Genomic DNA, 13,483 nt, shown 5'->3' with positions numbered 1-13,483 from the left:
TGGCTGCCTGAGCCAACGAAAGGCATGTGGTTGCCCAAGGCCTCGCTATCCCTCAGCCAGGTCCCCAGGCACCAGGTGCTCCATAAAAGCGAAGGAAAAGGTGCAGGCACGTGTATACAGACAAATATCATATAGGGAGACTGTTGCCCTACATCTATGCAAGGAAGGGGCATAGAGGGGGTCTATTCTGAAGGGTGAAGGGGAAAGCAAAGGTCCTAGGGCCAGGACCATTGTGGGGGAGAAGAGATCAGGCCAAAGTCCTCCCACCCCCACCTGCAAGCTCTCTCCTGGCCTCAGAAGGAGCATTACCCTTCTGCAGCCCCAAGTTGGCGGGGGAGGGAGCACAGGATTTGGTTGCCAATTATTCCACCTGGCTGAGCCTTTAGATAAGTTAATCTCCATTGACAAGATGTAACACAGAGCTGGCTCAGCCCTGCTTTATAGGACACCTCTTATCCTGGGCCTGTCCTGCCCTGCAAGCCCTGGTCCTGCCGAATGGAGAAAAGCCAGCACTATCTCCCTCGCTACACTGTGTGCCTAGTTTGGGGGGGGGGGGGGAGGGGGAAAGGGGGAAAAGGGGAAAGGGGCCTTGCTCCAGGACAGGGTCGGCTGTTCCCTTGTGTCACTACGGAGCTGGCTGCCCACCGGCAGTAAGACGTCCCCTATTCCTTGTCTTGTAACATCACCGAGGTCTCCAGCCATGCAGAGGCACAAGGCTAAATCCTTTGGCAGCAGCTCCAGCCCACGATCAAGCTCTTGCCCTGCATTAAGCACGAGGCAGGTCACCCCTCAACACAACTGAGCTCGGACACTGCACGTTTGCTGGCAGAGAAGAGCTAGTGAGCTGTCAACTCAGAGCCCAGCAAAGCCACCACTGTAGTTTTCCTCCCCCACACTGCAATGCCCAATGTTTTAATATTCACAGAAACAACAAGGGGGACACATTTTCCTGATCTTTCACTCACTCAGGTGGGTCACCACCATGGCTTTCTCTCTCAAACCCAAATTAGATAAGTGAATACAAAACAGCAGCGCTTACAGATCCCTCTGAGCCTGTGCTTACCAAGAGATCTTACTACTGATGTGCAAATCTTCAGTGTCATTTTTATCTTGATCCATAACCACCATTCTCTGATGCAGATCTGAGATCATTTGGTTTAACCTGGACAGAAAAAAGCCCTTATGTGGACCAGAGGAGCATTTTCCTACTTCTGTTTTTTTCAGTAAAACCTCTTTAATGGAACCCAGAAGCAGGGGTATTTTTCTTTCTAGGCCAGTTTTCTCCCATTTTTCAGCTCCCCCCAACCTTTAGATTTTTCCTTCCCTGCAGTGCTTCCCCGTTTGCTAAGCAAGGCAGTTGCACTGCCTTCCTGGGCAGACCCACATGCTTCAAAAGCTGTCACTTGTCAGAGCCACACATTATCAACACTTCTAGAAAGCAACTGTCTCAGCCAGGAAAAATTGCTTTAGGTTCAGAGCATTTTTCTGGTAACAGAAATCCTGACACACAAGCAAGCCCAGAGCAACGCAGCAAGGCCACTGTGGGAATACAACTGGGAGGACATACATATTTTACGAGTAAACTACAGGAGACTATTTCCTTCCTGTGCCAAAAAATGAACCACCCCACCTTCCCCAAGCAGACATGGAAATTTAGGCTAAGAGTTTTCAAAAATGACTAGTGATTTAGGGGGCCCAAGCAAAATGCCCCTTATAAGAGCCTTTGTTTGAAGGAGACAAGTGCTTGGTGCTTTCAGGGAGTCAGCCTCAAACCAGACAGCCAGAGACACCCAAAGCACCCCTGAAAAGATCTTGGCTTTTCAAATCAACAAAGAAAAAAAAAGCTGAACAGTTCAAAGGGCAGGAAAACCCCAAAACATTTGAATTGCTCTGATCATCCCTACATCCTTTAAATCATCCTCCTCGCTCCTAGTTTTGTTCCATAAACTTGTTTCCCAAATTTTGTTTCATAAATCTTGTGATTGCCTTTCAACCTATCAAAGGCCCCTAGAGAACAGCAAGGGTCTGGTGTAAGGAAAAAGGCTCAATCTGTCATCCCCTTTTCAGAGGCAACACCAGGTGTCTTCCAGCAACTGCTTCTTCACAAAACATCCTTGCAAAACATAAACTGACCCTTTTATAAGAAAGTTGCCCAAAGGATGGCTGAGATAAAGGCTTAGGGAGACACAGCAGCTTTTAGAAAGGTCTGCCAGAAAGCACATACCACTACAGCCTGTCTGGGCTGATCCCCATCCACTCACTAACAAGATCCCCTCATTCCAGCCTAGCTGCATCTTGGTAACATCTCCCCCTCTGTGCTCACCCAGCATACATCAGAGACTCTACATAAACAGTTTCAAAGGTCTCCTATTGATTTATAAAAATCCGGCTATTGGTGAGCGTGCCAACCAGGCCAGACCGAGAGAAGGCCACAGCTCTGGTGGTGCAGGGGATGGGGGTCATCTGAACGTTGCAGTTCTGCCCTGCTCACTTCTCTCACAGGGCTGTCTACACGATGGGTCAAAGCGACTTGTGGCAGCACAGCAAAGTTACCAGCACTTCGCTTTCAAGGGCAATGGCCTCCTAACTGCTCTGATTTAACCCCGGCTTTCCAGTTGAATTTCAAGGAGCTTTTGTCCACTGTAGCAGGTGCACTGAGAGTCAAGGTCTGGCTTTAGCAGATAAATCATATCATCAGATAAATCATGGTCAAGAACATTCACAGTGTTTGGCCATGCAAACAAGGTCTCCAGAATGGCTCAACGGTGCTTTAAAAAAGGTATTTGCATGCTGAGGAATTTGAGGGCACTGAGGACTTTACTCCTCCTCTAAACAAAGACACAGGTACCAAGGATCAACTAATGCTTGTGCTGCAGTGCAGCAGTGCTGAGCACAGCTCATGACTGATGAGAGCAGTTAATGTCTGTGCTGAGTTTCATGTTCTATCGCTCCACGCATGGCAAGACCAAGGCCTGGCAGCATGAGGAGCATTATAAGCACAGCTGGGATAACATGTGACTTGGGTAACTTTCACTGGCATAGCTGTACCCTCCCAAGTGACATAAGCTGGGCTAGCAGTTGTCAGTTTTGCTGGTCTAAATGCATCCATTTCAAGGCCTTTGCTGCTATACCAGTATCAGTCAGCAAAATGGATGTTTACATGCAGCACAGACCTGACTTAAGTTCACAACTGGCTGCTGATCATGGTGGCATGAGTTTGTGAAACAGTAGCAGGTTAGTACTTGTACGAGGGTTTGGCTACCAGTGAGTTCATTTATCAGCAGTTATCTTGGCATAGTTATTTTTGTTCAAGGCTATTATACCATTAAAGATCTAGATGCCTAGAGGATGCCTAGTGTAACACCTAACACATCTCTCTAACTAGAAAAGAGCCTTCTCAACACCCACCCCAGCCAGAATTTTCAGGGCTTAACATTTTCACATGAACACAGCTTTGTTTCCTGTGACAAACAGGAGCACTTTCAAATGCTCCATCCCATCTTTATATTTCATCCAAAACAGAAAAGGCATTTGTATTCTTAAAAACAATAATAGGTCCCTTCTCAAGAACAACAGCACTTCTCTGAACAAGGCATATAAAGATAAATAGAGCAAGAGGTACAGTTGGGATTTATTTAAAAAAAAAAGAAAGAAAAGAAACTAAAGCCTTTCCTAGGACCGATTTGTAAAAAGGAAGAGTTCTGGAGCGAACAAATGCTCTGCTTCCAAACAGGTCCCTTTGACACCTCTCAGAGGCCTTAGATGGTCCATTTCTCGGTACGAGCTTCCACTCTTTTGACCAGACCCTCTCCCAAAACTTCAAAGTCCTCCAGAATTGCCTCCACATTGGGAACGCAGACCAGCTCATTGTTCAGAGTTGTCACCATCCTTCCTTTCATGCTGGAGACCTGTAGGACACACAAAAGTTGTGCAAATGGGAACACCTGATCTGAGTTGCTTTGCAATCTTTGCAAGCCCCAAGTAAGAAGTAACTGCTCTCCTGCCTCCACACATCCAACCCTCTCACAGCACTATACTCAATGTTTTCAGCTTCACTTCTCATCACCATCATCTATCATTATTAGAGGTAATAAAATGCGGCAAGAGTGGTCCTTCCAGCTCTTTACATGGTTTACACTGCAGCCACAGTCCAAAGAGTGTAAGGGAAGAAGAGAAACACAATTGCTTCATACAGGGGCACGGTAAAAACTAGGGAACAGCACACTGGCAGGCATGGGTGCATGGAGAAGCCTGCTAAAAAGAACAGACAGGGTGTCCAAAAGGCCAGGCGTCTCAGAGTGATTAACCACCTGGGCTCTGATATGTTGTCAGGTGTGAAGACATTGAAGTGGGAAAGATCCTTGGCTCCATCAGGGTAAAAAACTCATGTTTAAGCAGGCCAAGCTCAGCTCAGATCCAAGCATCTACTCCTCTTGTTTCACTGCTGTGAATAATAGGGTTTCACAACAGCAGCCAGGCTGAATCGGCCAATGCCTCCGGCCATGAAGAGAGGAGAGAGAAATCACCCAGAGGGAGACTGACAGCAGAAGAGCCTGGACTGCCAACTCTAAGCCATGAGTCACCAGTTTCTTTGCATCTTTCCTTCATAGAAAGCAGCATGAATCACTCTAGCATGCTTCAGAACTATCTTAACCACCCTCTAGAGTTCACCAACCCACACACTGCAGCTGGACAATATCTCCATATACCAACAAGACTTGGGCACTACAAACCCGGGGCTGCCACCCCAGCTTCTTACAGGTTGGGTATTTCTGGGTAAGAGACACTTAGCCTACGAGAAGCAGGGACAGCCTGCTACACACACCAGTCATCTTTGGCAAACAATGCATCCCCCATCTCCCAAAAGGGCACCAAAGAAGAGCACCTGAAAGAGGAAGCTCTGTTTTGACTTAACGATCAGGTGCTGGGGCTCATCTAGGGGTACAAGTTCCCTTTTCAGCTCTGCTGATGCCTAGGGAACCATGGCCATATCCCTGCCTCAGTTTCTCCCTCTCTAAGACAGGGACAGAAGTATTAGCTCAGTTTCTCAAAGAACTTTTGGGTTGAAGAGAGTCAGATAAACCAATTACAATGCAGAAAACAGCCTTCTAACCATTCAGGGTACTAAAGGCAACATGAAGCTTAAAGCAGAGTCAAGAACTCACCTTAAAGGGCTGAGGCTGAAAGCTCAAAGGTTTCCACAAAACTGTAATCACTTCCCCACCGTGCTTGTCATAAAAGAACAAGGCGAGATCACTGAAGGCATCCTGGGGAGAACAAAAACAGGTGTCACATGAAACACGGTAGATCCAAATCTCTTCTCTGATTATGTACCCTTACACAGTGACACACAATAGCTCCACACAAACCAGGACCAAGCCTCCAACGCTTCCAGTGGATTCCCAACAAGGAACAACAACTGGCAGCCCATGGACAAGTCCTGGGTGCTTTCTACTGTCTCTTGTCCACCAGTCTTGATGAAGGCACTGAAAAGCCACTAAGGCTTAGTACATACCACTAAGGTATGTAGGCCTAATTGCTGACTACCCCTCGCTGTCCCAGAGAGCAGAAACATGAGCCACTACCTTTCCAGTCCTGCAAGAGCAGCCAGAAGTTGGCATCCAGCTCTAGGAAGTCGGAGCCCCTAGAGCCCTGTGTGGTACAAATCAATGAAATAGTACTGGAGGTTCTCCAAAAATCTGCTCTCCCTGCTCCAGTGTTTCAGCAGCTGTTGTCAATGAGCAGTCTCCTTTGGCAGCTGCCAGGCAGGAGAGCTCCAAAAGAGAACTTGCAAAAAGAGATGACTAAAGTCCACAGTCTGGTTTCCCCCAAGCACACATGAACTGGATTCCCAGCCCAGCAAGGAGGCAGGGGATGAGCATTGTAACACCAGTAAACAATGCTGCACATGAGCAACTTCAAACCCGACAGCTTGGCCCAACAGGTCAGCACCCAACAGGGCTGGCACCTGGAGGCATGCATTCTGGATGCAGCTGACCAAGACAGCTGAGAAGCTGCTGCCTTTTCATCCTTCTCCTGATGGACAACAGCATTATGGCGATTGCATTGCCTTCATTTCCCCAGGTGCACCTCTGCCACACTCTTACAGAGAGAAAGAGAATTAAGTTTCTGTTGGCAATATTGCATGATGACGTTTTCATGAAGACACACATGAAAATTGGCATCTAGGGCAAGCTAATTGGAAAGGGTCTTTTATGGGCAAGGGCTGGAAACAGTAAGAGGCAGTGGTAGGAGGAAAAGGTGGATTGGGTTGGTATTACCAGCCATCCAAAAGGGTGGGGTGGCATTTTAAGCATCAAGAGCCAATAAGCAGGGAGGGGCAGTGTTGTCTGCAGCCTTCAGAGCCAGATTTATGAGTTTGAACTTGATGTAGCATGGAGGGCAACATGATCTGGCCAGCAAGCTGGGAAGGTCCTGAGACCTGCCAGCTCATCCCACTCCACAAGATCTTCATAGGGGCCAGGCTGGTCGAAACATTATCTCAAACTAGCTTGGAAACAATTGTTTAAAAATACATTGAGAAAGAAGCAACCTGCCCTGCTGGTTTTCAGCTGAGACCAACCAACAAAGCTCAGAGCTCAGTCAACATGGAAAATTCCTCCTTTTGCCGAAAGGCAAACAGCAGAAGGAAGCAAAAATGCAGTGAAGGGCAAAGCACAGGGTATGCTGGCCACCAACACACAACTTTCTGAACCAAAGGGGAATGATCACTCACAAAGGGGACCAGAGCATAGGAGAAACTGAAAATGCCATTATTGATGAGGTGAAGTCTCCAGGACAACACGATGCTCTCTCTAAGACAGATATTTTTACAGGCATATGCTGCTGGAGAGGAGCCAGGAGCATTTGCAGGAAAGCAGCCCTCACAGACTCAGCTCATTTCCCAAAAAACCCCACTGTTCTACCCAATACCCAGCACCTTTTAACCAGACAACAGGGAGAAGAGGGCAGATAGGTAGGATGCCATCCAGTTCAAAAACCCAGCAAAGGGCAGACTTCTGTACTTGCACTGCTCCCAGCACCATCCACGTGACAGAGCTTCAGGCCAGCTACTCTGAGCTGCAGAGATGCACATTCAGCTCCTGGAAAACTGCAGCATTAAAGAGGACTGATACATTAGTCACCACACTTCTGTTTGTGCAGAGGCTTGGGGAGTAAAAGCAAACACGGTTCACCTCCCTTTCCACATCCCATTCTCTATGCCCAGTGTCAACGGGCTTGTCTGGGCCTGCAAACACCTTCCTCGAGGGAAAGTTTAAAAGAAAAGGGAGGAAAGGTAGGGAACACATTTGAACCCCTAATCCCTTCTCAATCACCCTCTGTTTTTCGTCACGGTTCAGTCCTAAAGGCCCAGAGAAAGCCTGGTAGGACCAGAGGGATGGAGAAAGGTGCTTGAGTAAAACAACACCCTGATCTAAAATGAGATTACTGGATTAAGCAGTTCAGGCTAAAGCATGGATTTTGCAATGAGATAAGTGCTTGCTAGTTAAGCAACTACATTATTGTGGTTTGGTTTCTCCCCCCCCCCCCCCCAACCATTCACCCACGCATTTTCTCACTGTTCCTACTTACACCTGGAGATTGGGCTCCTTGCATCACATCTGCTGGAAGAATAGGAGCTGTCTGGGGCAGGTGAGGTGTTTGCCCCCAAAATGCACCTAGCAACTCTTCCTGGTGTTATGGCAGTTCAAGTGGTAAATGCATCAATGCATCAATCAACATTTGCTCAGTGCTTAGAACATCTTAAGCGCTCTCATGAGGGATCTGCCTGTATAAAACTCTGTTAAAATAATAGCTACTTATTTCCCACAAACGACTATGTTTGTTGTTAACACTTCACAGTCCTTGCCATCCTACAGCAAACCTGGCCCTGATGCTCACAGGTTACACGACAGGCAAAGCAAGAAGCACTGTTTAAAAAACCAGGCCAGGGTTGCCTCTGTATCAGAGGGTTTTTAAAAGAGAAAAGAAACCCAGGTGTTGGGTTTGGGATTCACCTATTGAAAAGTGTCATAAACCACTCAAACTGTTCCACTTCCTAGTGCCTCACCAGAGCAGCATGTGCATCCTCCTTCTGGGGGTTCCCAGCAGCAAAGAGGTATGGCAAGGAAGAAAAAGAAAGAAAAAAAGAAAAAGCACCAATGCTCTCCTGGCTGCATTAGAAAATATGCCTTGCCCACCATACGCCAGCTCACTTCATGCAAAAAGCTTTAGTGACCTCCTATAGGAGAGATTCAAAGCAGACCTGTAGGAAGGCATTACCACGAGGAATACAATCAAGAAGTGCCTTTGAGCTCACCCATGGAGCAAGAGGGGCAGCATGCCTTGATATGTACACGCATGCCCATGTGCATATCCACACGTGTATGCATCCGCCCCTGACCCAAGGGCACTATGTTCAAAGTCACACAGCTGCTCTGCAGCTCCAAGTGCGGGGAATTTCCTGCCACCTCTGCCCCTCCGAGGGCATAGATCCAGACAGGATGGTTTCCTTTCTGTATTAGGAAAGCCCACAGATCTTTCTGAGTTTGTCTCTGCCTGTCAGAAAGATGCCATAGGAGGAGTCAGGCCTGTCAGTCAAAACAGGAAGGGAGCGGTCTGACCTGAAAAGACTCCACCAGTTATGTCCCATAACCACAGCTTGTATGTTTTACAAGACTGAGAACATTTAATACTAACTATTAATTCTTTCTTAACATGCAGTAGCAAGATATACATTCCTATACTGTGGAAGGAAGAAGAAAGAGGGCTATAAATCTCAGTGAGACCAAAGACCTGATAAGAAACATTAAGTCTTGTAACAGGGTCATGTAGACACGCAGACTGAGAGGGCTCAGGCAGCTGAATTTGACTTTCCCTGCATCTGGACCTTTTGGAGAAAGCCAGAGTCTTCTGGCTTTGTGAGCTCCTGAATGCATGCAGATGGGCACAAGTTCATCCACAAGACTTGCTTGACGCAGACAGAAAGATCTTCCCTTGAACTCCAAAGGATACCTAAACCACTCTGGAATAACAGCTGGGCTAAGTGATCCTTCACATACAACATCTCTAGCAAACGGCGCAGAACTGCAGATGAGGCACCCAGTTCTGCAGCTCTTGAGGGAAAAACAGTGGTTATGGCAATCGCTTAAGGAAAGGAAATGAGCCAGCAGAGTTATGAGAGAGATTCAAAGGGAGGCTTGGCTAAATTCTTTAAAAACTTAATTTAGTCTCACTGGAGAATCCCAGCCAGGACCCAATCCAGGGTTTGCTTGCTGTAATGCTCAGGACTGTAGGCAGTGGGAAGGTCTTGTAGGCATTTGGTTAAGGTCTGAGGCTCCAGAGAAGCCCTATCTGTAGGAAGTCTGGCACCTGCTTTCCCACAAAAGCATCTGTCTGCAAAGCCTTCTCATCTGGAGCAACTCTCAGAACATGCCTTTTCTATCAGATCTGTCCTGGAACTTAGGAGTTCACTGTCTGAATCCCACGATCAGCCTTTCATCTTTACCCAGAGCGAGCCTCTCAGCACCAAAGCAACTCGATCAGACTTGCTTCCACAGCACATCTCCTTGCAGCAGGAAAAATTAAAGCAGTCAGGGCCTAACGCTCCCCCCCCCCCCCCCCCAGCTTTCTCCTCTGATTAGGCTCCTAGTGGAAAGCATGCATCAATCCTTTGGCTCCAGACAGCTTCTGCTTTGCTAACCCCTTTGCTTTGAGAACAGGGAACCCTTTGGGTGCAAACAGGTCAGACAGGACAAAGTAGGTCTCTCCTAGTTATGGGCCCAGGGACACTGGGGAAGACTCTAGTCCCTGCCACTTTCAGCTCAGTCACCATGTCCAGGCATTGAAATCCCCTTTTTGCAAGGCAAGCTCAGAAAAGGACAGATGTTCCTTTTCCACCCATAGCTGAGAACAAAATTTTGCAGTATTGCTGCATGGCAGATGTCTCCCTTCATCATTATAAAACCACCATGGCTGCACTGTCAGCGACAGCCACAGCCCCGTTGCTCAATTCTGTGGTTAGTGCTATTAAGAGACATCAAATTACTATGAGTCAAAGCCAGACAGTTCTGTATCAAAGCACCTTCTCACACAAAATCTCTTGTACGGATTTGCTGCTGTCACTCAATTGTCACCACAGTTCTTTCTGGCGCCAACATCCTGCTGTGTTCAGATCACCTCCAGAGCTCCCAACCACCAGAACAAGAAGGATCTGAATGCTGCTTTGAGCAACAAAAGTCAGTGGAGTAAAAATGCAAGGACACCAGAGAGACTGCAAACCAAAGCCAGGTCAAAGTAGCCAGTGCAGAAGGCCTTGCTTTTAAGCAACATCAGGACCCTGAGACATGAAGCTGGATGATTTCTGACAGGATAGCTTCTACCTAGAGCTGTGCATTACCTGCTTGCTGGCATCACAGCAATGCAAAGCTGGCTTTTGATGCCCTCCAACACAGGTGGGCACAGCTGGGTTACTGGAGAGCAAAGGTGGCTGATAGCAACTCTTTCGTGTGTAACTGTCACCTCAGTAACTTTTCAAGGGGGAAGCAACTCCTGTTGCTCAGAAAGAGATATTCCTCAACCCCTTCAGGTCTGCCTGCTACTGACCTGGAAGCTAGGAGAGCAAAGTGAACTGGTACTGCAAGGTATCTCCTACATGATGGCCAAAAGGGAACACAGTCATACCTACCTCAGACCCTTCAACAGGAGGGGAAACCCCCCCCCAGCCAGCACTGTTGAGGCAGAATTCAGGCTCCCTATCCCATAGCTTTCTCTTCTGAGGAACCTGTGACCAGCTCCTGCTCTGCACCCTCCAGAGTACCCATGGCCAAAGAACAGGAAAGACCAAACACACACTCCCTCTTTAGGAACACTACACTGCTTCCAGCAAAAGATGATGAGCTTTGCACCTGTCTATCTGTTTCTTCATTGTGATGCTGGTATAATGGATTTATGTAATTTGGAAGCTAGGCCGACTATACTCCAACTCTGTTATTACCTGTATTAAACGGGCAGTAAAAATTCACACAGTTTGGATGTCATAATTGCCTGGATCAATTAAGTCATAATTGCTTAAAGGATAATTAAAACTGCTTTCCAGGGAAGTCTCCTCTGCACCTTGCACTTTTGGACCCATTTGCTGACATCTCTCTTTCAGGACAGAGTTGAATAGAAACATAAAAAAAGTGTTATAACCTGTAACATGCCCTGATGAGTTTCCTGATCGAGTGCTTCAATTTATGGCTAGATTTGAGGCAAGTCTGTCAACAGCTTCCAAGGAGACTGCTTTCCCCATTGGCTCTTCCGGTAGTCTCAAGTTCCTCTTTGAGTAAGAAGTTAGCCTCCTGCCAGGTCTTCATGAGTGCTCTGACCTCTCTGCAGACACAGTGCCCCTGGCTCCATGCATGCAAATGTCTTCAGTGCCTTGGCAGCTGCTAAAAGACTCAATTCAGCTCTAATCCTCCCTTCCAAGGTATTTCAGGCTTAAGAAGCTCCATTTCCTACCCAGCTCTGTGACTCCTCATCAAGGTTTCATGGGGGCGGGTCAAACCCTAATCATTTAAAGAACAAAACAAAGAGGCTCATCTTGATATTCCTCCTCAGATCCAGACACCAGAAGAGATGCACAGTGAAATAAACTGCTCCTGATCACTTTGCTTCCTGCTCCCTTTTTAAAGTATTGTGCAGGGTGTTTCTCTTCCTCTGTCTTGCATATCCTGAACTCCAAGAGATCTCTCAGTGGTCTCTGCAACATGTCTCCAGTATTTCCAGCTTGCCAATCACCTTCCTTCTTGAAGGCAGCAGACTTTCCACTCTGCAGTGGGGACCTCTTCTCCCTTTTCCTCCACATCCTGCCTGACTCCAAGACAGGAAAGCAGTGCTATTAGCAGCAAATCTGGGTGAGACATCTATGTTCTTCCCCAAAGAGCCCTTGAATGCACCCATGTCTCTCACTTCCCCCCTGGACTGTCCCAACTTGGTATGCATGACAGAAGGGTTGAACTTGCACTGTGCTAAGTCTAACAGCTGATTCCCAAGGTCTAGGCAAAGATCAGCACACAACCTGGTCTGCCAGGAAGCTTGGGATTTAATGGCGCTCTGCCTCTGTGCCCAGGGTGAAGAAACCTTGGAAGAAACCCTTGCAAGTTACCTTTGGCCACCTCCTACACTATCTGGATTAGGGCAAAAGGGGAGCTTGAACTGCAGGGGCCCATGATCTTCCGGGCTGAACTGCAGTTTTAATTCAGGCACCTTTGCAGTTCTTTTCTTGGCTCTGAAGGCAAGATCCTGCCCTTTTCACTGCTCATCCTTGCAGGCTGCCACCACTGCTGAGCCTGGCAGTAGCAGCTGAGAAATGCTCAGATGGCTGTGCAGGGTTGGGCAAGGACAGCACCATTCACTTCCGGCTAACCTGGAGAGCAGCAAACACTGAACCCCGCAGAGCACAAAGTCTCACTCATGGCCTAGGAGTGGAGCAGGTCACTATACAAACCATGGTTTTCTTTTGCAGGTGTATCTCCTTCCCCACTGCAAGTAAGTACTCAGCTTGAAGAGCAGCTGATACCAAATCTTCAGGCAAGAGAAGCACAAAGGAAGACAGACAAAACCCTCTGGAGTATGTTAACTGGGAGAAGGGCAAGAGGAAAGCCAACTGAATAGCTGTGCTGCCCAGGAGGGCTGGCAAGGCCTGCCAGGAGCTGCAAGAGCACAACTAAAACCTCCACAACTAAGAGCTCTGGCTCTGCCTTTAAACAAGCTGCCACAAGCATAGTCCAGGTGCCGCAAGGGATCTGAGGAAACAACACACACTGGAACAAGGGAAATTCCAGTTAGATAGCAGGAAAAAAAAAAATTTAACAATGCAAGTGTTCAAATACTGGGGCAGGGGCTCAAAGGAGGGAAATCTCCATCCTTGGAAATATTCAGCATTCAACTGTATTGGTCTTTGTGCAACATGCTCTAACATCAAAGTTGGTTCTGCCTTGAGCAGGGCCCAGGACCAGAGACCTCCACAGCATCCTTCTCATCAGAGCTAGTCTACAATTTCTACATTCTGATAGTGTTCACAACATTTTGTGGGCAGGAGATGACAGCACTTGAAAATCAACCTAGTTTTTTTAAAAGGAGAAGGATGTCACAGCCCCACCTCTCTGCACATTAATAATTATTCAGCTATCGTGTGCAAAGTTCAGAAGGGCCAAAGAGGCACAGAGTGCACATCTGCAACGTACTGGTTGTCCAGATCCAGCGTGGACCACCACTGCCACCCACCATCCTACTTATCACCTCCCAGTTTGCTGACACTTTGTCGTGGCCACCTGATGCAAGAGCCATGGATGGATGACTTTGGATATTGATGTTCTCCACTTATTCACACCACCAGCACAATGACAACTTCCCCAACCATCACGCATGTAACCAGCCTTGGAGAGACCATTCTGTGACCAATATTCAGCTTCTGTGGTTCGTTCAACCCCTGGTCTAT

General features: G+C 47.6%; 1 protein-coding gene across 2 annotated transcripts in view; it reads right to left on the bottom strand.

Annotated features, from left to right (window-relative positions):
* Window positions 1-3,597: 3,597 nt before the first annotated feature.
* Window positions 3,598-13,483, bottom strand: part of LOC112982202 (nucleolar protein 6) — a 36,711-nt gene continuing 26,825 nt past the window's right edge. For both annotated transcript variants that reach the window (XM_026098421.2, XM_026098422.2), the window contains 2 exons: window positions 5,166-5,267; window positions 3,598-3,908 (listed from right to left, as the gene is read on the bottom strand). In XM_026098421.2, coding sequence (XP_025954206.2) covers window positions 3,759-3,908; window positions 5,166-5,267 — 252 coding nt within the window. In that variant the 3' untranslated portion in view covers window positions 3,598-3,758. The remainder of the gene's footprint in view (window positions 3,909-5,165; window positions 5,268-13,483) is intronic.

The sequence above is a fragment of the Dromaius novaehollandiae genome, chromosome W (assembly GCF_036370855.1).
Source record: "Dromaius novaehollandiae isolate bDroNov1 chromosome W, bDroNov1.hap1, whole genome shotgun sequence".
NCBI lineage: Eukaryota > Metazoa > Chordata > Aves > Casuariiformes > Dromaiidae > Dromaius > Dromaius novaehollandiae.
The sequence above is the reverse complement of the archived record's forward strand: the minus strand, read 5'-3'. Positions and strand labels throughout refer to the sequence as shown.